The sequence below is a fragment of the Astyanax mexicanus genome, chromosome 1 (genome assembly GCF_023375975.1).
Source record: "Astyanax mexicanus isolate ESR-SI-001 chromosome 1, AstMex3_surface, whole genome shotgun sequence".
NCBI lineage: Eukaryota > Metazoa > Chordata > Actinopteri > Characiformes > Acestrorhamphidae > Astyanax > Astyanax mexicanus.
The window spans coordinates 129,314,696-129,338,504 of record NC_064408.1 but is presented as its reverse complement, the minus strand read 5'-3'; the positions used below and the strand labels follow the sequence as shown (position 1 = coordinate 129,338,504).

The 23,809-nt window shown below is 36.6% G+C and overlaps 4 protein-coding genes, 1 long non-coding RNA gene and 1 pseudogene across 21 annotated transcripts in view; 1 reads left to right on the top strand and 5 right to left on the bottom strand.

Moving 5' to 3' along the window:
• Window positions 1-23,809, bottom strand: part of LOC125780495 (gastrula zinc finger protein XlCGF7.1-like) — a 55,305-nt gene that overhangs the window by 15,483 nt on the left and 16,013 nt on the right. For 3 of the 17 annotated variants that reach the window (XM_049469220.1, XM_049469277.1, XM_049469231.1), the window contains exon 1: window positions 2,634-2,837. The exons of 5 other annotated variants lie outside the window; for them this stretch is intronic. The gene's annotated coding sequence lies outside the window, so the exon portion shown is untranslated. Of the gene's footprint in view, window positions 1-2,433; window positions 2,474-2,633; window positions 2,838-11,089; window positions 11,181-11,289; window positions 11,428-23,809 lie in introns of those variants that run through there. 9 more of the 17 variants (XM_049469253.1, XM_049469264.1, XM_049469244.1 and 6 more) reach the window with 6 other exon arrangements.
• LOC125785753 (uncharacterized) lies at window positions 759-1,301 on the top strand. Its single transcript, XR_007428100.1, has 2 exons — window positions 759-954; window positions 1,102-1,301. It is a non-coding gene; the product is annotated as an uncharacterized LOC125785753 (long non-coding RNA).
• Window positions 11,602-13,296, bottom strand: LOC111196499 (zinc finger protein OZF-like). Its single transcript, XM_049469133.1, has one exon. It carries the CDS (start codon window positions 13,294-13,296, stop codon window positions 11,962-11,964), a length of 1,335 nt encoding a protein of 444 aa, XP_049325090.1. The 3' UTR covers window positions 11,602-11,961.
• Window positions 13,236-23,809, bottom strand: part of LOC125785681 (zinc finger protein 850-like) — a 92,606-nt pseudogene continuing 82,032 nt past the window's right edge.
• The window catches only part of LOC125785608 (zinc finger protein 239-like), a 69,784-nt gene continuing 59,210 nt past the window's right edge, over window positions 13,236-23,809 (bottom strand). Inside the window, exons 5-6 of the mRNA XM_049469508.1 lie at window positions 20,237-20,273; window positions 13,236-13,329 (exon numbers count right to left, since the gene is read on the bottom strand). The gene's annotated coding sequence lies outside the window, so the exon portion shown is untranslated. The remainder of the gene's footprint in view (window positions 13,330-20,236; window positions 20,274-23,809) is intronic.
• Window positions 18,033-23,809, bottom strand: part of LOC125780519 (zinc finger protein OZF-like) — a 108,810-nt gene continuing 103,033 nt past the window's right edge. The window contains exon 8 of the transcript XR_007427507.1: window positions 18,033-18,859. The gene's annotated coding sequence lies outside the window, so the exon portion shown is untranslated. The remainder of the gene's footprint in view (window positions 18,860-23,809) is intronic.

Genomic DNA, 23,809 nt, shown 5'->3' with positions numbered 1-23,809 from the left:
AAGAAAAAAACAAAACCCAAACTCAGTTCTAGTTTGTGGTGCAAAATGAAAATCTCTTCCCTGGCAAACAGGAAATTGTAAGCCTGCAATCAGGAATGGAACTCTACATGCAAATTGCAGTGTTATGTTGATTTTTAACAGCAATGGCAGGCAGCTGGCAAAAATGAGGCAACATTTTTACACTGTCCTTGTATAAAGTAAATTAAATACGACGCATTTTGGACAAGTGTTCCGGCAAATTTTTGATTAGAAAATAGTGCTGCACGGTATTGGGAAAAATGTGACATTGCACTGTTTTTTTTTCGGCGATAATATCGCGATATTAAACAATGCATGGCATGACATCACCGACCCTGCCCGAGCCCGACTTATAAACTGTCAGTATGAGCCCGACCCGAGCCGGCTGCTCCACCGCAACCTCCCCGCGGCGCACGCCGGCCCAGCGAGCGACTGAAGCGGGACTAATCCACCGCGCCCTTCCCGCGGCTACATTAATGAAGCACTATGAAAAAACATGTTAAGTATGTTATTCAGACTACTAGCAACTAATTTATTCCTAAAATTGCCCTGCATTTATGGTAACGTCACATTTGAGGTAAATGGATAGGTACTTGTGCTACCCAGTGATCATTGCTACGTAATATTAGGCGCTTCTTATTAAGGGTTTTAGGTTTTTCACCATAATTTAATTTGGTGAATTAACCACGCTCTCAGTAAACACTAGTTTACTATCCTAGTACTTCATACAAAATTACATACTACTCAGTATAGCTGTTGGAAATTCCCTGGGAGCAGGTAAACTACATAGACCATAATTCTTTGCAGCAGGATAAGGCGGGGCTTAGAGGTTAAAATGGCACTGTCGGCCATTTTATTATTTCTTTGTTTGGCATGGTCTGAGGATTTGAACCTCTTTTGGATTGTGGACTGAGCTTCCAATGGATGTGTGTTTGTGTAAGTTTTCTGATTTATTACTTAATTCATTTATGTTAACTTGTCCAATTTGATTGTGATCGGGTTTATTGTTTGCTCACTTGGTTTGTTTCTTTTGTTGCACTATTTGTATTGTTTTACTGATCCTTGTATTTTGTTTATTTGTAGATAAAACCATCCATCCTGTGTATCCATCCTGTAGATACAACCATCCTGTATAATCTCTCCATTCACCCTATGTCTCCCTACATCATCTTCTTTCCTCCATCCATCCTTTCCTCAGCCATGCATTAACTGTCCATTCATGCACCTGCTCTGCCTCATTGTGAGATATGCTGTGACTCTGAGAATAAACTGCATCAGTTGAAGTCTGTTCATCCTCCTGTGTTTTAATGGACACACCATCACGACAGCCACCCTTCCACCAAATGCAATCCAACTAAACTTTACAATAGCTGTAATGCTTACTGTGTGCAATATCCATCTCACTACATGTACTGTGATCCCCTTATCACCATTTGTGCAATATGTTTAACGTGCAATATTTTTCTCACCTTTTTATCTACTATTATTTGATATTTGATATTTATTCACTGTTACTCTTTGTGCAATAATACTGGTCCACCCTACCATAATCATATCTCTGTGCACTAGATGTATATATTTTTTCTTTACTATATATCATTTTTAAGTATCTTTTATACATTTCCTGTAATATTTTTTATGTATATATAGATTTCTCATTATTTGTTTATATTTTTTCCTGACCTGTTTCTCTCTCCTTTCCTCTGTACTGCTTTAACATTGTAAATTTCCCCATTGTGGGATTAATAAAGAATTATCTTATCTTATTTTATCTTAACTAGACTTTAGCCGGGGGACTGTTCTGATATGGTCAATTTAACCGAAACAGTCTACTGCTGTTTTATTATTTTATACACTAAAGTGTATAAAAACAGTGATTTAATGATAAAACGTTAATGATAAAACACAAAGATAATGTGAAGCTTAAATATTCAATAATTAGCTACCTAACGCTGATCCCGCATTTTACTGACATCCCCTCATTTCAGCCTCATAATCAAACATTCAATCATCACTTTTCTTCAGTTTAGAAGAGATGATCCATCTGCAGAACCAGCTGCAGTTCTGCTCTCAGTGTAACAGCTGCTGCATTTAAGGTGGAACGGAAAACGCGTGGGAATAATGCTGTGCCCATAATTCATTCATTCATTCATTCTGAAATTTCAGATTAACGTTGTATTTTTGTTGTAAGGAAGTTTCCTGGAATGCTCTACTCGAATTTCTGCAGTTTTCTTAACATTTCAGGATGTTTTGAACGTTTAAAAGAAATGTTATCAGAACACGGTTTATAAACGTTCTTGTAACGTTTATCTGTCTATTTTTTAACGGCCCCAGAATGTTTTTCTTAAATTACATGAACGCTCTCAGCACGTCAGCTCGACCTTATTTACAACAATAATTTAACTCTTCACTTACCTTCTAAAAACTGTCTCCTCCTGCAGTAATCCGGAGAAGACTGGAGTAAAGCAGGAGAAAAGAAGATTTAATGTGAAAAATGGAGTAAATCTGTTTCTCTTCTGTAAACGTTGTAACTCTACTCAACCAGGGAAGTGTTGGGACTAAACTATTTAAGATCCACTTTACACTATAACTCTATAACTCTAACTTATAATTACCTCACTATTTACCAAGAAATAAAACACTGAATCCAGTTAAGAGAAAAGCAGATTATTCCTGAAAACCAAACACAAAGCCTGCTCTCCTAGACTGTATTACTCTTCCTCTTCTTCTTCCTGTTATTTTTACAGTTACATTACCGCCACCATCTGGACTGGAGTGGTATTAAATAAAACTAAATAGAAGAAAAGAAATCCTTTTTTAGGATAAAGAACACAATAAACACACAGCAAATACACATCATACAACCATCATAACAAAACTTAAAAGCTTAAAATATTGATGGATTTATGACATTTTTTATATTTAATTTGGCGAAAATTAGTCAGTATGTGTATATAATTATTTAAGCCTGAATAAACTAAAGTTTGTAATAAGAGCAACTTTAGATTTGTTTATAGAACATTTTCCTAAAATTATTATTATATTTACTCAAATTTTCTCCTTATGGTCAAACCTAAATCCTGTTGATTAGCCCTGTATTTTTCAGGATCCTACTAAAGTATTTGAAGCAGATATCACCTGTATTTAACTGAATAATGCGCTTTAGACAGAACTGGGTCTGTTTTTTCTCTCTAGTGGAGCAACTAGTCTTTGTTGTTCTAGGTTGTATTTAGAACACTGAATAAAAACATGCTCTATGGCCTCCTGGCTGTTAATACACTCACAGGTCCATCATCATGTTTATTCATTATAGGGTTCGAAAACCTGGAAAAGTCATAGAATTAGAAAATAGCAATTTCCAGGCCTGGATACGTTTTAGAAAAATAAAATACCCAGAACGTTTTGGAAAAGTTAGTTTGGAAAATGTTAGTGTTTGCGTTTATCGACTGAGAAAGGCTATTTGGGTTATAATAATAAAATAATGTAATGTTAGGGTAAACCCACCACGTTATGTAGGGAGACACTAATAAATTCACTAATTAGTGGTAAAACTGGAGTGAATTCGGACACTAACTCATCATTATCATGTGCCAGCACCGGTCGCATAAACACACACAGGTGAGAGAGGGGTTGAGTCGTGTTTAAAACTCCATAAACACACTGAACTGAGCTCTGAATTAAAGTTAGTGAAGCTCTGAGCTGATCATGAAGTTATTTATCTGCTTGTTATATTTACGCTGTTTAAAAGATGATCCTCACATTACTGAACTACATGAAGAAAACCTTAAAAATAGCAGCGTACACAGGCTCGCACTGTTGCCAGATTGGGTGGTTTCATGCCAAATGTCGAGTTGTGTCTGAAATTGTCTGGAGGAAATACTGTGGTTTGACAGGTGAACAAAACTACCAAGTGTAAAGAGTTTGGAAATTTAACTCGGCGGTGTTATAGTTAGATATTTAACCCTGCAGAGACAGAGCTTTTAGTCCTGCTGATGGAAATTTGAAGTTGTGTTTATGTTTATTAGTATATGTTAGTGAGCTATTTATTTCTTTCATTGCTTGTAAGGTTGTTTTTATGTACTGTTTTTACGTTTTTGTTTCGTGTGTCCAATGATACAAGGCACAAAACACATAATACAAATATGCAGATAAACTCATTTAAGTATACTTTTTTGTAATCAGTGATATTTAAGATATTTATGATATTTTAGTTAAGATCATGTTGGAATAAACCCTGTTATATTGTTAATATGACGAATATCAGCTGTTTGGATGGTTTTCTCAGTAAATTTGTGGATCTGAAACACTTTTTACCCTGTGAATTGGTTTTATCTGAATCCCATTGTAACAATCTGGCAACCCTGGTGGCTCGCTGTCCGCTCCGTTTCTTCGGCTGTCTGTTGCTTAGCAGCGAGACCCGCATAGCATTTTGGGACACATTCAGCTCGCTTAGTAAGCAGCGAAGTTTACTATAAATCATGATGCATTATGGGAGTTTTTAGTGCCCTCAAAATCACGTTCGAATCCCCCCTTAAGATTCGGACACTCAAAGAAAAATGGCTGACATACTCAATTGGCTCTGTGCACAAGATGGCGCCACCTAACTTCCGGGTAGTGAGTGGTAGGTATACTAGTTTCCGGTTGGAGTTGTTGTGGGGAGAACTGCCGGCAGGAGTACAGAGTGAAAGCGACCATGAGTGTTTTTAAAGTTAAGGAGAAACGAAAAACACAAAACAAAAAAAACTGACTGTGTTATTTTTATAATTAAAGGATCCTCTATAAAAAAATTGGAGACACTGGGAAACATACCAAACTGTTATATTTTAATAATAAAATCAAAAAAATTAAATTCAACATCAATACTATTTCATGCCTTTGAACTGTTTGAAACTAAGGATATACAATAGTAAACAACTATATATCTCCCGATGCCAGTATAACTTACAGAGGGTCTAGACACAGGGTAGAACTTATCTATCTCTCTCTCTCTATCTATATCTATATATACATAATTATTTATAAATAATATATATATATATATATATATATATATATATATATATATATATATATATATATATATATACTTATATATATATACAAAATATAAATATAAAAAATATATATATACAAAATATAAATATAAAATATATATATATACAAAATATAAATATAAAATATATATATATAATATATTATAAATAATGGGTTCTGGGTTAATCACACACTGAACTGTTTGAAACTAAGGATATACAATAGTAAACAACTATATATATATCCCGATGCCAGTATACATTATACATATTTATAACTTACAGAGGGTCTAGACACAGGGAATAACTTAAAAATAGATCAAAAATAATATTTATATATATATTCTCTCTTACTCCTGGGCGCTGTACATCATTTATAGTTATTTTTGGTAAGTCCTGGAGAGATCGCGTGTAGAAAGCCATACTGTCTGCTGACCGGCGCTGAAAAGCGGAAATGACTCCGCCTACCAGTCGTAGACCGGAAACAGGCAGCGTCGTCTCATGCAACTAGCGAATTGTGCCCTAACTAGTACATAGTGAGCCATTTCGGTCACAGCCTAAATCTGTATCACTCCGCGGACGCGTTGCCGAGTAAAGGCATATTTATACACACAGGAGTTTTGAACCATCGCCTCCACCACTAGCAGCATTAGCTTAGCACAGGCTAGCGCCCAACTAAGGTACTCTCGCGCACAGCGCTGACTCGTCTTTAGTGGAAAAACAAAGAGGAAAAGAAAATCCATCAGTCACCTCGACCTCAGTCTGATAGCCGGAACGGTAACCAGCCAGGCTAAGCTAAGCTAATGCTAAGCTAATGGAAGCTGCGCTAACCTAACCACAGTCCTGCCGGCTAGCTAACCAACACCAGCAAACAGGCAGAAACGCTCGCAAACCCGCAGCTTTCACATGAAGACGATTCCGCGGAGCAGGAGAGGAGAGTTTCAGCGGTATTATGAGGTCCTAACGTTTAATAAACATTCAATTTTAATTTCAAGCTAACGTATAAACCATACGCCGTTTTGTAGCTACAGTTCTGTTACAGTTCACTTGTTGTGGAACTACTTTTTGGCGGGAGGTGCAGTCCGTATTAAAGCATATTCATTATAAATATTAAATTTTCTTTATTCATTTTGTTAAAGAAAATTGTTGTGGTATAAAAGCAATAGAACACTGCGATGAATAAAACCCTACTACCTCACTGGTCTTTTTTGCACACTGCATAATTTGCACACTGTCTGTATTGTGTTGTATTGTCTGTCTGCACTTTTGTACTGTTGCACTATTGTTCTGTCTACACTGTGTTTATGTGCACCATGGTCCCTGGAGGAACGTTGTTTCGTTTTACTGTGTACTCTGTATATAGCTGAAATGACAATAAAAACCACTTTGACGTTGACTTTTGACGTTGATTTTTCGGCTGTGATTATTTGCGATAACACATTCCCTCTCGAGTTCTAATGATAAAAAAAATCTGGGTTGAATCTCGCCACATTTTACGTCATGTACATTAAAAATAAATATTAGATATATAAAATTTTAAATATATAAATATTTAAAAATGACTAGCTCTGTTTTAGTTTCTGTAACATTAGTCTGAGAAAGCGACACACCAGTGTAGTTTTGTTTATTAATATTTTACAGTTGCTCCAAAAGCAGGTTATTTCTCTGTTCTACACACGTTTAATTAATTTCGCTTGATTCTACTAGTTGATAAGTGATGTTAATATATTAATCGTATTAAATGTGAAATGGTTTAGTAATAAAAAAAAGTCCCTATGAACAAAAAAAACGGCTTTCATATTTTTTGTGGCAGTAATAAAAGCAAAAATGTAACGTTTGTTCTTATAAATAACCTACTAAAAGGTATTCAAAACATTTTGTACATTTTTGTTCTCGTTGCTTTTCCTGAAACTTGAAGGTAAGGAATATCAATAAAACGAAGTAATTCCTTTTTAAAACAAATGAGGCTAGACTGATCAGAAAAGTTGTTGAAGGCTTTAATATTGCTGTTCTGTTAAGATTATATTTTAACACACCAAGGCCTGGTTCATAATCAATATTGGTGTAAAGACATTCTTTATCCAAAGAAACATAAAATAATATCATCTCCAATTTGTGGAACATATTTTAAGCACAATAAAAAATGGGAACTGTATTTTTTATGTAAAATTTTAATGTACATAAAAAAATCCTTTTATGGTGATAAACAAAACTGTTGTAACTATTTTCCAGATATATCACCATAGAGTAAACCATCTTCCAAAAGTAACCATAATTGACTAATGAATTGGGATCACATTTAAATGTTTTATATAGCATTAATGCTTTAATGGTGCTTCACAGTTGTGCAGGTTTCCCATACCATCAGAGATGCTGCTTTAGACCTTTGCTCTAAGAACACTCGGACAGTGCTTTCCTCTCTGGCCCAGAGAACACAACATCCATAATCTCCAGAAACAATGTGAAACTTGGACTCGTCAGACCACGGGACACTTTTCCACTTTGCGTCAGTCCATCTCTGATGATCTCAGTCTGGAGAAGACGGTAGAGTTTCTGGGTGGTGTTGATATCTGGCTTTGCATGGCAGAGTTTAACTTGAACTTGCAGATGGAGCGACGAACTGTGTTCACTGACGATGGCTTTCTAAAGTGTTCCTGAGCCCATGTGGTAATATCTGTTACAGAATTATGTAGGTTTTTAATACAGTGCCGCCTGAGAGGTCGAAGGTCACAGACATTCAGTGTTATTTCTTTGGCGCAAAGATTTCTCCAGATTCACTGAATCTTCTGATGATATTATAGACTGTAGATGATGAAATCCCTAAATTCCTTGCAGTCGCATGTTGAGATACATTATTTTTAAACTTTTGGACTAGTTGCTCACGCAGAAGTTTACAAAGTGGTGAACCTCGCACCATGCTTGCTTGTGAAAAACTGAGCTGTTTAGGGATGCTAAACCCACACCTGTTTCCAGTTAACCTGCGAAATGAAACAGGAGTTTTTTTTTTGTATTCCTCAACTTTCCCAATCTTTTGTTGCCCCTGTCCCAACTTCTTTGGAATCAAATTACAAAACACCCTGCAAAAAACTCTTTACTGTATCCGTATGAACATTAAATATCTAACCTCCACCATTGAAGGACAATAATGGCTTAGTGTGGATTTGTTGTCAGGGAACAAATCTATCATTTAAACTCCATAAAAAATGTAAGCCTTCACTACAGATATGGAAAATTCACAGTAAATTCACACACTCTGCACATGTAGAAAGAATTATACCAGTACACATCAGTGATTTCGAGTTATACTTGTTCAAATTTCATAAGTTAGCAGGCATCATCTCTTGTCACCACACACAAGGCTGCTTTGCTATTTATGTTAAATAATGTTATATTAAAATCAAAGTAAACAAAAACTATAAAGTGATGCTAGTCCAAGTTTCCCCACAGTAGGACTAACAGCATTTACTTATGTAGCATTATATTTTATCATTACTGCCTTTCCCTGTTCATTCAGTTACATATTTAATAACTTGAAAGCTTCTAAAATGTTCAGGTTCAAGCAATGAATAAATATTCTTCATTATGAATATACTACATGCAACAATGGTTCTTTCGCTCAATTCTAGAATGTGAAATTTCCTAATCCATATAATCCTTTTACAAATGGAACTGTAATGACAGACTGGTGCAGAGTGTACAACTTTTAAACTTGGAGAAACTACATGTGGAAAAGGTGTTCATTACAGTAGTATAGTATAGTAGTAATACAGTACATTTGGCTACCCAAACACATTATAGAAACACAAACCTTTACTGGATTTTCTACTCTACATCCAGTTTGTTACCTTATTTTTGGAGTTTTCTGTTACTCCTGAAAATTGAATTGATGTTTTAAAGACCAGTTCTATAACTAATCTTCAAGCATTTGTGTTCCTTCAAACTACTTGAATACCGGAACCACTTCTCACATTCAGAGCAATAATACGGTTTCTCTCCAGTGTGAATGCGCTGGTGTTGTCGGAAATTACTCTGACAGTTGAAACTTTTTCCACAGTCTGAGCAGTGATACGGTTTCTCTCCAGTGTGAATGCGCTGGTGTCGTTGAAGAGTACTCTGACAGTTAAAACTCTTTCCACAGTCTGAGCATTGATACGGTTTCTCTCCAGTGTGAATACGCTGGTGTAGTTGAAGAGTAATCTGTCGACTAAAACTCTTCCCACAGTCTGAGCAGTGATACGGTTTCTCTCCAGTGTGAATGCGCTGGTGATTTTGGAAATTACTCTGTTCACCAAAACTCTTTCCACAGTCTGAGCAGTAATACGGTTTCTCTCCAGTGTGAATGCGCTGGTGAGTTTGGAAATTACTCTGTTGACTAAAACCCTTCCCACAGTCGGAGCAGTGATACGGTTTCTCTCCAGTGTGAATGCGCTGATGTCTTTTGAGATGACAGCTAAAATTTTTCCCACAGTCTGAGCAGTGGTGAGTTTTTTTCTTGTCTGTATTTTTCTGCATTTGTTTGGGAGGGGTAGACGAGGATGTTTGCTGAGTACTGGAGATTTTTGTGGATTCCATGTTTGTTCCTTCTTCTAGATTAACCTCTTTGTGAAATGTTCTGGTTGAGTGTTTTTCCGTTGCTAAATTTCCAACAGTTTGCAAAGTCGAAACTAGGAGCAGGAGACTTGGAACAGGACAGTGTTCAGTTCTGGAAGAAGCAAAGAAAAAACAGAACCCAAACTCATTACTAGTTTGTGGTGCAAAATGAAAATCTCTTCCCTGGCTAGTGTGAAGTGTGTCCGTCTGCAAGTGCTTTGTGACGGTGGAGGGGCTCAGCAGCACCCGCTGGACAGAAACTGCGATAGAAAAGAGTGATAGAAGTCTCCAAACACAAGCAGCTACTAAAAAACTGTAGAAATAGAAGCTGGATTTATCGCTAGTTATTTTTAATAAAGAAAACGCCGCTAAGTGGATTAGAAAATCTCTGGTTCAACTCAGAACAGAGTGAAATTTAAAATGCTCCCAGCGCGGATGTTTACACGCTGTCAATCAAAAAGGGATTCAGCCTCAGACAGATCAACCAATAGACCCCCAGAGACGCTGAGCGATGGGCGGGACAAAGCCCAGCGTTTATCCAATGACTATCCGTATCGTTTCCGAATACAAGTTGAGCGCGTTGTGGCGCATATTTAGCCAATGACTTGTACACACAACAGTATATATTTGATCACTTTTTATTTTATTTTATTTTTACATTATTCCCTTGCAGTGTTTGAGGTAAATGAATAAGTACTTGTGCTACCCAGTGCTAATTGCTACTTAATAAGCGCTTCTTATTAACGGTTTTGTGTTTTTTCATAATTTAATTTGGTGAATTTACTAGACTTTAGCCGGGGGATTGTTCTGATATGGTTCATTAAGCCTATCGAAACAGTCTACTGCTGTTTTATTATTTTATACACTACAGTAGCAGGTTTAATAAGGGACTATCTGTAAAAAGTGGAATCCAGTGGGAGTAAACAATGGGTCAGTTAGCTAACTAGCTAATTATAGAATATTTAAGCTTCACATTATCTCTGTGTTTTATCATTAACGTTTTATCATTAAATCACTGTTTTACCAGCTAGTCATCTATATTGTGTTGGTCTCTAACGCTGATCCCGCATTTTACTGACATCCCCTCATTTCAGCCTCAAAATTAAACATTCAATCATCACTTTTCTTCAGTTTAGAAGAGATGATCCATCTGCAGAACCAGCTGCAGTTCTGCTCTCAGTGTAACGGCTGCTGCATTTAAGGTGGAACGGAAAACGCGGGGGAATAATGCTGTGCCCATAATTCATTCATTCTGCCCAGCCGATAAAATTATTATTAGAAATTTCAGATTAACGTTGTATTTTTGTTGTAAGAAAGTTTTTACTGTTTATGAACGTTCATCTGTACAGTTTTCTTAACGGCCCCTGAATGTTTTTCTTAAGTTACGTGAACGCTCTCAGCACGTCAGCTCGACCTTATTTACAGCAATAATTTAACTCTTCACTTACCTTCTAAAAACTGTCTCCTCCTGCAGTAATCCGGAGAAGACTGGAGTAAAGCAGGAGAAAAGAAGATATAATGTGAAAAATGGAGTAAATCTGTTTCTCGTCTGTAAACGTTGTAACTCTACTCAACCAGGGAAGTGTTGGGACTAAACTATTTAAGATCCACTTTACACTATAACTCTATAACTCTAACTTATAATTACCTCACTATTTACCAAGAAATAAAACACTGAATCCAGTTAAGAGAAAAGCAGATTATTCCTGAAAACCAAACACAAAGCCTGCTCTCCTAGACTGTATTACTCTTCCTCTTCCTGTTATTTTTACAGTTACATTACCGCCATCATCTGGACTGGAGTGGTATTAAATAAAACTAAATACAAGAAGAAAAAAACATAAATCCTTTTTTAGGATAAAGAAGACACCACGGTCCATCTGCTTTTTTGATTATTTATTTTTATTAATTTTGTATACAAAACAGTTCAACAGCATGCAATAATCGCAATAAGTCAAATACACAGCATGTACAACTATCATCACAATCACATCAAAACACAAACAAAAAACAAACCTAAACAATCAGAAAAAAGTGTGATTCAAATAAATTTGAAAAGCTTCAAAACATTGATAGATTTATGACACTGATTATTTTTAATTAATCGAAAATTCGTCAGTATGTGTATATAATTATTTAAGTCTGAATAAACAAAAGTTTTGAATAAGGGTATCTGTTTAGCAAATTTAGATTTGTGTATATAACATTTTCCTAAAATTATTATTGAATTTACTATAAATTTCTCCTTATGGTCAAACCTAAATCCAGTTTGTTACCTCTTCTTAGTTTTCTGTTACTCCTGAAAATTTGAATTGATGTTTTAAAGACCAGTTCTATAACTAATCTTAAAGCATTTGTGTTCCTTCAATCTACTTGAATACCGGAACCACTTCTCACATTCAGAGCAATAATACGGTTTCTCTCCAGTATGAATGCGCTGGTGTTTTTGGAGAGTACTCTGACGGCTAAAACTCTTTCCACAGTCTGAGCAGTGATACGGTTTCTCTCCAGTGTGAATGCGCTGGTGTTTTTGGAGAGTACTCTGATGGCTAAAACTCTTTCCACAGTCTGAGCAGTGATACGGTTTCTCTCCAGTGTGAATGCGCCGGTGTTTTTGGAGATAACTCTGATGACTAAAACTCTTCCCACAGTCAGAGCAGTGATACGGTTTCTCTCCAGTGTGAATGCGCTGGTGTTGTTGGAGTGTACTCTGTTGACTAAAACTCTTTCCACAGTCTGAGCAGTAATATGGTTTCTCTCCAGTGTGAATGCGCTGGTGTGTTTGGAGATGACTCTGGTGACAAAAACTCTTTCCACAGTCTGAGCAGTAAAACGGTTTCTCTCCAGTGTGAATGCGCTGGTGTTGTTGGAAATTACTCTTACAGTTAAAACTCTTTCCACAGTCTGAGCAGTGATACGGTTTCTCTCCAGTGTGAATGTGCTGGTGTCGTTGAAGAGTACTCTGTTGACTAAAACTCTTCCCACAGTCTGAGCAGTGATACGGTTTCTCTCCAGTGTGAATGCGCTGGTGTTGTTGGAGAGCATTTTGTCGATTAAAACTCGTCCCACAGTCTGAGCAGTGATACGGTTTCTTTCCAGTGTGAATGCGCTGGTGTCGTTGGAGAGTACTCTGATAACTAAAACTCTTCCCACAGTCTGAGCAGTGATACGGTTTCTTTCCAGTGTGAATGCGCTGGTGTCGTTGGAGAGTACTTTGATAACTAAACCTCTTCCCACAGTCTGAGCAGTGATAAGGTTTCTCTCCAGTGTGAATGCGTTGGTGTAGTTGGAGAGCATTTTGTTGATTAAAACTCGTCCCACAGTCTGAGCAGTGATACGGTTTCTCTCCAGTGTGAATGCGCTGGTGTAGTTGGAGAGTACTCTGTTGAGTAAAACTCTTCCCACAGTATGAGCAGTGATACAGTTTCTCTCCAGTGTGAATGCGCTGGTGTCGTTGGAGATGACTCTGACGGCTAAACCTCTTCCCACAGTCTGAACAGTGGTGAGTTTTTTTCTTGTCTGTACTTTTCTGCATTTGTTTGGGAGGGGTAGGCGAGGATGTTTGCTGAGTACTGGAGATTATTTTGGATGCCATGTTTGTTTCTTCTTCTAGTTTAACCTCTTTGTGAAATGTTCTGGTTGAGTGTATTTCCATGGCTAAATTTCCAACAGGTTGGAAAGTCGACACCTGGAGCAGGAGACCAGGAACAGGTCAGCGTTCAGTTCTGAAAGAAGCAAAGAAAAAAACAAAACCCAAACTCAGTTCTAGTTTGTGGTGCAAATTGAAAATCTCTTCCCTGGCAAACAGGAAATTGTGAGCCTGCAATCAGGAATGGAACTCTACATGCAAATTGCAGTGTTATGTTGATTTTTAACAGCAATGGCAGGCAGCTGGCAAAAATGAGGCAACATTTTTACACTGTCCTTGTATAAAGTAAATTAAATACGACACATTTTGGACAAGTGTTCTGGCAAATTTTTGATTAGAAAATTGGGCTGCACGATTTTGGGTAAATGACATCGCATTGTTTTTTTTTTCGGCGATAATATCGCGATATTAAACAATGCATGGCGTGACGTCACCAGCCCCGACACTGCCCGAGCCCGACTTTTAAACTGTCAGTATGAGCCCGACCCGAGCCGGCTGCTCCACCGCAACCTCCCCGCGGCGCACGCCGGCCCAGCGAGCGACTGAAGCGGGACTAAATTAATGAAGCACTATGAAAAAACATGTTTAGTATATGTTATTCAGACTACTAGCAACTAATTTATTCCTAAAATTGCCCTGCATTTATGGTAACGTCACATTTGTGGTAAATGAATAGGTACTTGTGCTACCCAGTGATCATTGCTACGTAATATTAGGCGCTTCTTATTAAGGGTTTTAGGTTTTTCACCATAATTTAATTTGGTGAATTAACCACGCTCTCAGTGCTAGTTTACTATCCTAGTACTTCATTCAAAATTACATTCTACTCAGTATAGCTGTAATGCTCACTGTGTGCAATATCCATCTCACTACATGTACTGTGATCCCCTTATCACCATTTGTGCAATATGTTTAACGTGCAATATTTTTCTCACCTTTTTATCTATTTATGATATTTGATATTTATTCACTGTTACTCTTTGTGCAATAATACTGGTCCACCCTACCATAATCATATGTCTGTGCACAAGATGTATATATTTTTTCTTTACTATATATAATTTTTTTTAAGTATCTTTTATATATTTCCTGTAATGTTTTTTTTTTTTTTTTGTATATACAGATTTCTCATTATTTGTTTATATTTTTTCCTGACCTGTTTCTCTCTCCTTTCCTCTGTACTGCTGTAACATTGTAAATTTCCCCATTGTGGGATTAATAAAGAATTATCTTATCTTATTTTATCTTAACTAGACTTTAGCCGGAAGACTGTTCTGATATGGTCAATTTCGAAACAGTCTACCGCTGTTTTATTATTTTATACACTAAAGTGTATAAAAACTGTGATTTAATGATAAAACGTTAATGATAAAAGATAAAGATAATGTGAAGCTTAAATATTCAATAATTAGCTACCTAACGCAGATCCCACATTTTACTGACATCCCCTCATTTCAGCCTCATAATCAAACATTCAATCATCACTTTTCTTCAGTTTAGAAGAGATGATCCATCTGCAGAACCAGCTGCACTTCTGCATTTAAGGTGGAACGGAAAACGCGGGGGAATAATGGTGTGCCCATAATTCATTCATTCTGCCCAGCCGATAAAATTATTATTAAAAATTTTAGATTAACGTTGCATTTTTGTTGTAAGAAAGTTTCCTGAAATGCTCTACTCGAATTTCTGCAGTTTTCTTAACATTTACGGGACGTTTTGTACGTTTAAAAGAAATGTTATCAGAACACGGTTTATAAACGTTCTTATAACGTTAATCTGTCCAGTTTTCTTAACGGTCCCAGAATGTTTTTCTTAAGTTATGTGAACGCTCTCAGCACGTCAGCTCGACCTTATTTACAACAATAATTTAACTCTTCACTTACCTTCTAAAACTGTCTCCTCCTGCAGTAATCCGGAGAAGACTGGAGTAAAGCAGGAGAAAAGAAGATATAATGTGAAAACTGGAGTAAATCTGTTTCTCTTCTGTAAACGTTGTAACTCTACTCAACCAGGGAAGTGTTGGGACTAAACTATTTAAGATCCACTTTACACTATAACTCTAACTTATAATTACCTCACTTTTTACCAAGAAATAAAACACTGGATCCAGTTAAGAGAAAAGCAGATTATTCCTGAAAACCAAACACAAAGCCTGCTCTCCTAGACTGTATTACTCTTCCTCTTCTTCTTCCTGTTATTTTTACAGTTACATTACCGCCACCATCTGGACTGGAGTGGTATTAAATAAAACTAAAAAGAAGAAGAAAAAAACAAATCATTTTTAGGATAAAGAACACAATAAACACACAGCAAATACACAGCATACAACCATCATAAGACGCACATCAAAACAAAAACACAAATAAAAAGCAAACCAAATGGGATTCAATTAAAATGGAAAAGCGTAAAATATTTATGGATTTATGACATTTTTTATATTTAATTCGGCGAAAATTAGTCAGTATGTGTATATAATTATTTAAGTCTGAATAAACTAAAGTTTGTAATAAGAGCATCTTTTAAGCAACTTTAGATTTGTTTAAATAACATTTTCCTAAAATTATTATTATATTTACAAAAAATTTCTCCTTATGGTCAAACCTAAATCCTGTTGATTAGCCCTGTATTTTTCAGGTTCCTACTAAAGTATTTGAAGCAGATATCACCTGTATTTAACTGAATAATGCGCTTTAGACTGAACTGGATTTGTTTTTTCTCCTCTAGTGGAGCAACTAGTCTTTGTTGTTCTAGGTTGTATTTAGAACACTGAATAAAAACATGCTCTATGGCCTCCTGGCTGTTAATACACTCACAGGTCCATCATCATGTTTATTCATTATAGGGTTCGAAAACCTGGAAAAGTCATAGAATTAGAAAATAGCAATTTCCAGGCCTGGATACGTTTTAGAAAAATAAAAATACCCAGAACGTTTTGGAAAAGTCATGGAAATTTGCTGTACAAATGTTAGTGTTTCCGTTTATTGACTGAGAAAAGTTATTTGGGTTATAATCATAAAATAATGTAATGTTTGGGTAAACCCACCACGTCACTTCGCGTTAGCTAGCTTATTAGTTTATGCTTATATTGTTTTGGGTTTTTAGACATTTATACAACAGTTAGTTCCGACCTCACAATCTGATTGGTTGAGAAGTGCTCCAACCGTGCTGCGGTTTGTGATTACAGCAGGGCCTTCTCACACTAAATCTGTATCACTCCGCGGACGCGTTGCCGAGTAACGGCGTATTTATACACACAGGACAGTTTTGAACCATCGCCTCCACCACCAGCAGCAGCAGCATTAGCATTAGCTTAGCACAGGCTAGCGCCCAGCTAAAGTACTCTCTCCCGCAGCACTGACTCGTATTTTGTGGAAAAACAAAGAGGAAAAGAAAATCCTCAGTAACCTCGGTCGCAGTCTGATAGCCGGAACGGTAACCAGCCAGGCTAAGCTAATGCTAAGCTAAAGCAAATGCTAAGCTAATGGAAGCTGCGCTAACCTAACAACAGTCCAGCTGTCTAGCTAACCAACACCAGCAAACAGACAGAAACGCTCACAAACCCGCCGCTTTCACATGAAGACGATTCCGCGGAGCAGGAGAGGAGAGTTTCAGCGGTATTATAAGGTCCTAACGTTTACTAAACATCCAATTTTAATTTCAAGCTAACGTATAAACCATACGCCGTTTTGTAGCTACAGTTCTGTTACAGTACACTTGTTGTGGAACTGCTTTTTGGCGGGAGGTGCATATTCATTATAAATCTTTAATTTTCTTTATTCATTTTGTAAGAGAAATAATATGTATAAAAGCAATAAAACACCGGAGGTCGTGTGTTATCGCGAACAACATTACAGCTGTGATTTTTCGCGATAACACACTCCCTCTCGAGTTTTAAGATTAAAAATATCTGGGCTAAATCTCGCCACATTCTCCGTCATGTACATAAAAATAAATATTAAAATTATAATAAAATATATAAATATTAAAAAATTACTAGCTCTGTTTTAGTTTCTGTAACATTAGTCTGAGAAATCGACACACCAGTGTAGTTTTGTTTTACAGTGGCTCTATAGGCAGGTTATTTATCTTTTATACACACATTTATTTTATTTCGCTTGATTCTACTAGTTGATAAGTGATGTTAACATATTAAATGTATTAAATGTTAAATGGTTTAGTAATAAAAAAAGTCTCTATGAACAAAACAAACAGGCTTCATATTTTTGTGGCAATATTAAAAGCAAAAAATAAACGTTGGTTGCTTATTATATAGATTATTTTACTGGAGAATGTTCATATATATATATATATATTGGTAGGTTTTGGTAGTTGAATAAAAACTATGAGCATGTAAAGTGTAGTCCTATCTGTGGTTTTAGTGTAGGGATGAAGTACTGGTCCCTTCTTATTTACATAAATATCAAGAAAGTAAAAAAAATGTGCATCATAATTTAAAGCAAATTTTATTCCTGCAAAATGTATATTTAGAAACTGTAAAAAATCCATCAAAAGAATAACTGTACCTTTCCAAATAAAAGAAATCTGTATATTATTTCCATGAATAATAGAGAGATTAGACTTTTTTGTACTTCATATAATTTGTTCTTATAAATAACACAAAACGAAAGGCAAAACGTTTTGTACATTTTTGTTCTTATTGCTTTTCCTGAAACTTGAAGATAAGGAATATCATTAAAAATGAAGTAATTCATTTTAAAACAAATGAGGCTAGACTGATCAGAAAAGTTGTTGAAGGCTTTAATATTGCTGTTCTGTTAAGATTATATTTTAACACACCAAGGCCTGGTTCATGATCAATATTGGTGTAAAGATATTCTTTATCCAAAGAAACATAAAATAATATCATCTCCAATTTGTGAACATTCAAAATGTTAAACATCTTTTAAGCACAATAAAAATTGGGTACTGTCTTTTATGTAAAATTTTAATGTACATATAAAATTCTTTTTATGGTGATAAACGAAACTAAAAAAATCTTCTGTAAGACTACATATACCTATATGGATTTTTGGTAAAATATATATATAAAAAAGCCTTAAGGGGAATTTTCAATTAGTAAAAAACGCCAGAGATATCACCATAAAGTAAACCATCTTCCAAAAGTAACCGTAATTTACTAATGAATTGGGATCCCATTTAAATGTTTTATATAGCATTAATGATTTAATGGTGCTTTACAGATGTGCAGGTTCCCCTTGCCATGGGCACTACCACACCCCCATACCATCAGAGATGCTGCTTTAGAAATTTGCTCTGAGAACAATGGGAGTCCTACTTAAGTCCTTTTCCTATCTGGCCCAGAGGACACAACATCCATAATCTCCAAAAACAATGTGAAACGTGGACTCGTCAGACCACAGGACACTTTTCCACTTTGCATCAGTCCATCTCTGATTATCTCAGTCTGGAGAAGACGCCAGAGTTTCTGGGTGGTGTTGATATCTGGCTTTTTGTTTATGTTGAGATACAGGATTCTTAAACTTTTGGACTAGTTGCTCACGCAGAAGTTTACAAAGTGAATCGAATTACAAACAATCTGCAAAAAACCCTTTACTTTGTACGTATGAACATTAATTATCTAACCTCCACCATTGAAGGACAATAATGGCTTAGTGTGGATTTATTGTCAGGGACAAATCTATCATTTAAATACCATAAAACATTTAAGCCTTCACGACAGATATGGAAAATTCCCAGTAAATTTACACGCTCTGCACACATAACAAGAATTATACCAGTACACATCAGTGATTTCGAGTTATACTTTCAAATTCAAATTTCATAGGTTAGCAGCCATCACCTCTCGTCACAGCACACGAGGCTGCTTAGCTAGTTATGTTAACTAATGTTACACTAAAATCAAAGTAAACAAAAACTATAAAGTGATGCTAGTCCAAGTTTCCCCACGGTAGGACTAACAGCATTTAGTTATGTAGCATTATATTTTATCATTACTGCCTTTCCCTGTTCATTCAGTTCCATATTTAATAACTTGAAAGCTTCTAAAATGTTCAGGTTCAAGCAATGAATAAATATTCATCATTATGAATATACTACATGCAACAATGGTTCTTTCGCTCAATTCTAGAATGTGAAATTTCCTAATCCATATAATCCTTTTACAAATGGAACTGTAATGACAGACTGGTGCAGAGTTTACAACTTTTAAACTTGGAGAAACTACATGTGGAAAAGGTGTTCATTACAGTAGTATAGTATAGTAGTAATACAGTACATTTGGCTACCCAAGCACATTATAGAAACACAAACCTTTACTGGATTTTCTACTCTACATCCAGTTTGTTACCTCATTTTTGGAGTTTTCTGTTACTCCTGAAAATTGAATTGATGTTTTAAAGACCAGTTCTATAACTAATCTTCAAGCATTTGTGTTCCTTCAAACTACTTGAATACCGGAACCACTTCTCACATTCAGAGCAATAATAAGGTTTCTCTCCAGTGTGAATGCGCTGGTGTTGTCGGAAATTACTCTGACAGTTAAAACTCTTTCCACAGTCTGAGCATTGATACGGTTTCTCTCCAGTGTGAATACGCTGGTGTAGTTGAAGAGTAATCTGTCGACTAAAACTCTTCCCACAGTCTGAGCAGTGATACGGTTTCTCTCCAGTGTGAATGCGCTGGTGTTGTTGGAGAGCATTTTGTTGATTAAAACTCGTCCCACAGTCTGAGCAGTGATACGGTTTCTTTCCAGTGTGAATGCGCTGATGTCGTTGGAGAGTACACTGATAACTAAACCTCTTCCCACAGTCTGAGCAGTGGTGAGTTTTTTTCTTGCCTGTACTTTTCTGCATTTGTTTGGGAGGCGTAGGCATGTTTGTTCCTTCTTCTAGTTTAACCTCTTTGTGAAATGTTGTGGTTGAGTGTATGTCCAAGGCTAAATTTCCAACAGTTTGAAAAGTCACACTAGGAGCAGGAGACCAGGAACAGGTCAGTGTTCAGTTCTGGAAGAAGCAAAGAAAAAACAAAAACGCAAACTCAGTTCTAGTTTTTTGGTGCAAAATGAAAATCTCTTCCTTGGCAAACAGGAAATTGTGAGCCTGCAATCAGCAAATGTCAGTGTTAAGATAATTTTTAACAGCAATGGCAGGCATCTGGCAAAAATTAGGCAAACTTTTTACAGTGTGCTTGTATAAAGTAAATTAAATAAAATTTTTAGCAACGCATTTTGGTCAAGTGTTCCGGTAAATATGTGATTAGAAAATAGGGCTGCACTATATTGGAAAAATGTGACATCGCGTTGGGTTTTTTTTTCGGCGATGATATCGCGATATTAAACAATGCATGGTGTGACGTCTCCAGCCTCGACCCTGCCCGAGCTCGACTTATAAACTGTCAGTATGACAGTATGAGCCGGCTGCTCCACCGCAACCTCCCCGCGGTGCATGCCGGTGTTCTGTCGAATTGTCCTATCTTGTCGAACCATGCTGCCCTAATGTATATTTAAGTGTAAAAATACAAAGAAGCACTATTTTAGGGCATATACCCAGTGCAATTCCAGTAGATGTACGTTATTAGATTTGGATTGCATAAATCATTTGTATCATGTGACGTGGGAAATTTCATTATCACCATGTTATTACAATTATAACCACCTTGTTATGACAAATGTAATCATTTTATGCATGTTCATTTCACTAGATGTGATCATTTGTATGCATGGTTATTTTTATTAGATGTGCTTAATCACACTTAATATTCACAGTGGTAATTCACTACATATTAGCTCGTTTTGCAGAGTTACTCTTTAGGTCATTCCGACATTTGTGTACGTGCTAGCTAGCAGAGAAACCTTGTCTGATAACCATTTTGGGTAAACACCAGGATGTGAACGTGAAGAGGTTATGCTGACATTTCTGACGGGAAACAACCCTAAAAAACTCTGTCTGGGAACAGAAGGGAGTTTCCGTCTTGGGATAGAAGGGAGATTTTGAAGGATGCCGTTGCAAGCGGGAAACCCTATGTCCATATATGGTTTACGGTTCCGGATACAGCGGAGCGGGGATAAATAATGGCTCTGAGAGACTGTTACTCTCAGAGCACCTTCAGAGCGTGATGATTTCATGACTGATTGTACTCTCAATAATTTGCATTAAATAAAAACTTGTTACTCATCTGACACGACTCAGAACTTAATATCTGTCTTTATTAATCGTCACAGGTATTTCCACCACACATGGCAAATAAAGCTCCTTACAAACTGCTTTTGTATTTATTTATAATAATAATTGTAATTATTAGTTTCCATTTACACTTTTGTGCAATGACAGTGCGTCCAGGTTGTTTAATGCACCCCCCCAAAAAAAACAAATTAATTATAAATAAAAAACACGAGAAATACCGCAAATTCCCATTTATGTAATGCTGCAGACCGGAGCCCACAGTGGGCGTGGCTAAAGGGCGGAGCATGTGTCAATCATTTTCGACTGCAGCCAATCAGATACTACACTTTTGTTGTCAATCACTTTTTATTAAGCCAATCCTCAGACAGAACAAGCTGTCCATCATTTTTACTGCAGCCAATCACCTTAACAGATCTGTCAAAAGAAGGCGGAAACTGATTTAAACTTCTGAACAGCGGTGAAGCTGAATGTGAACAAGTATTTTACAAAATACTACATTAACAGTTTAAACACATTTATGTGCTACTGTAGTTAGTCCTGCCTATATGCAGCTCTTAAACAGAAGTAACTGAATGAAAAAGTTTGAAAAGCCCTGGCCTTAGATATTTTTAAATCGAAGATTAAAATACTTGTTTTTCTGGAATGGCACTTTCGTGTTTTTTTTCCTTTATTGCAGCACCAACCGCAGTTCTAGGCCTGCAGTTTTAGATCTGCAGTTCTAGGCCTGCAGTTTTAGATCTGCAGTTCTAGGCCTGCAGTTTTAGATCTGCAGTTCTAGACCTGCAGTTTTAAATCTGCAGTTCTAGGCCTGCAGTTTTAGATCTGCAGTTCTAGGCCTGCAGTTTTAGATCTGCAGTTTTAGATCTACAGTTCTAGGCCTGCAGTTTTAGATCTGCAGTTTTAGATCTGCAGTTCTAGGCCTGCAGTTTTAGATCTGCAGTTCTAGGCCTGCAGTTTTAGATCTACAGTTCTAGGCCTGCAGTTTTAGATCTGCAGTTTTAGATCTGCAGTTCTAGACCTGCAGTTTTAGACCTGCAGTTCTAGGCCTGCAGTTTTAGATCTGCAGTTCTAGGCCTGCAGTTTTAGATCTGCAGTTTTAGATCTGCAGTTCTAGACCTGCAGTTTTAGACCTGCAGTTTTAGACCTGCAGTTCTAGGCCTGCAGTTTTAGATCTGCAGTTCTAGACCTGCAGTTTTAGATCTGCAGTTCTAGACCTGCAGTTCTAGACCTGCAGTTCTAGACCTGCAGTTTTAGATCTGCAGTACTAGGCCTGCAATTTTAGATCTGCAGTTCTAGGCCTGCAGTTTTAGATCTGCAGTTCTAGACCTGCAGTTTTAGATCTGCAGTTCTAGACCTGCAGTTTTAGATCTGCAGTTTTAGATCTGCAGTTCTAGACCTGCAGTTTTAGATCTGCAGTTCTAGACGAGCCGTAGTTTTAGACATGCGCCACCTAGCGGCTTAGAATGTTACATGTCATTCAGATACTGTTTTGGTATATCGCGGGAGCAGATGGAGAAAAGAGATGTTTGTAAATAAAAATATTACATATGATAGATATATGATAATGCCTGAGGGTAATTTTTGTGTCATCATAATGTTTACGTCATGAAGGATGAAGCGAGCTGGCGATAGTGTGTCTTAGTTCATTAGTTCTGGCTACCTTTAGGGCTACCTAGTAGCTGGTTTAACAAAATTTGAAACAAAGTAAAGGAAGGGAATTAGCACTAACTAAGCTACTTTTATCGGTAAGTTACTAAAAGTAGTAAGTTAACTTAAGCAAGCTAAAGTATTAATTTTCCATCACGATTAACCCATAAGAATCTAGACTATGTTCTGAATATTGATACAAATGAGCAGCTCATTCATATTGTTTATCATTGTGATAAGAGGCATATGACATTTTTATGATTTAACATAAATGTCACAACAATTTCTTAACATTTATCTTTAACATTGTTATAGAAATCACGTCAGAAGTGGTTATATAAGTCCTTTTATTAAAGCATTTGAATTATTAAAATGATTGGAGCAAACCTGTAAAAGTTTAAAATACACCTTTCAAATCAGCTAGTTTAATTTTTAAGTACTGTTGTAGAAAAGAAAATGAAAGGTGGGTTAACCCCCACCTCTCGTCCGGGGTACAACTCCCCTACGTGTTCGTTTGATAGAGAGTCGTAGACAGGTGGAGTGAAGTTGAAAGCAAACCAAGTATTTATTACTGAATTCAGGAGAACCAATACATACAAGACAGTTATCAGCCGTCCCAGTAAAAGTTCTGACCCCCCTCTGATCTGACTCCATGTTTATACCCCAAATGACGTGAAACCTGCTGATGAGGCGTTGCTAAAATCATCTCA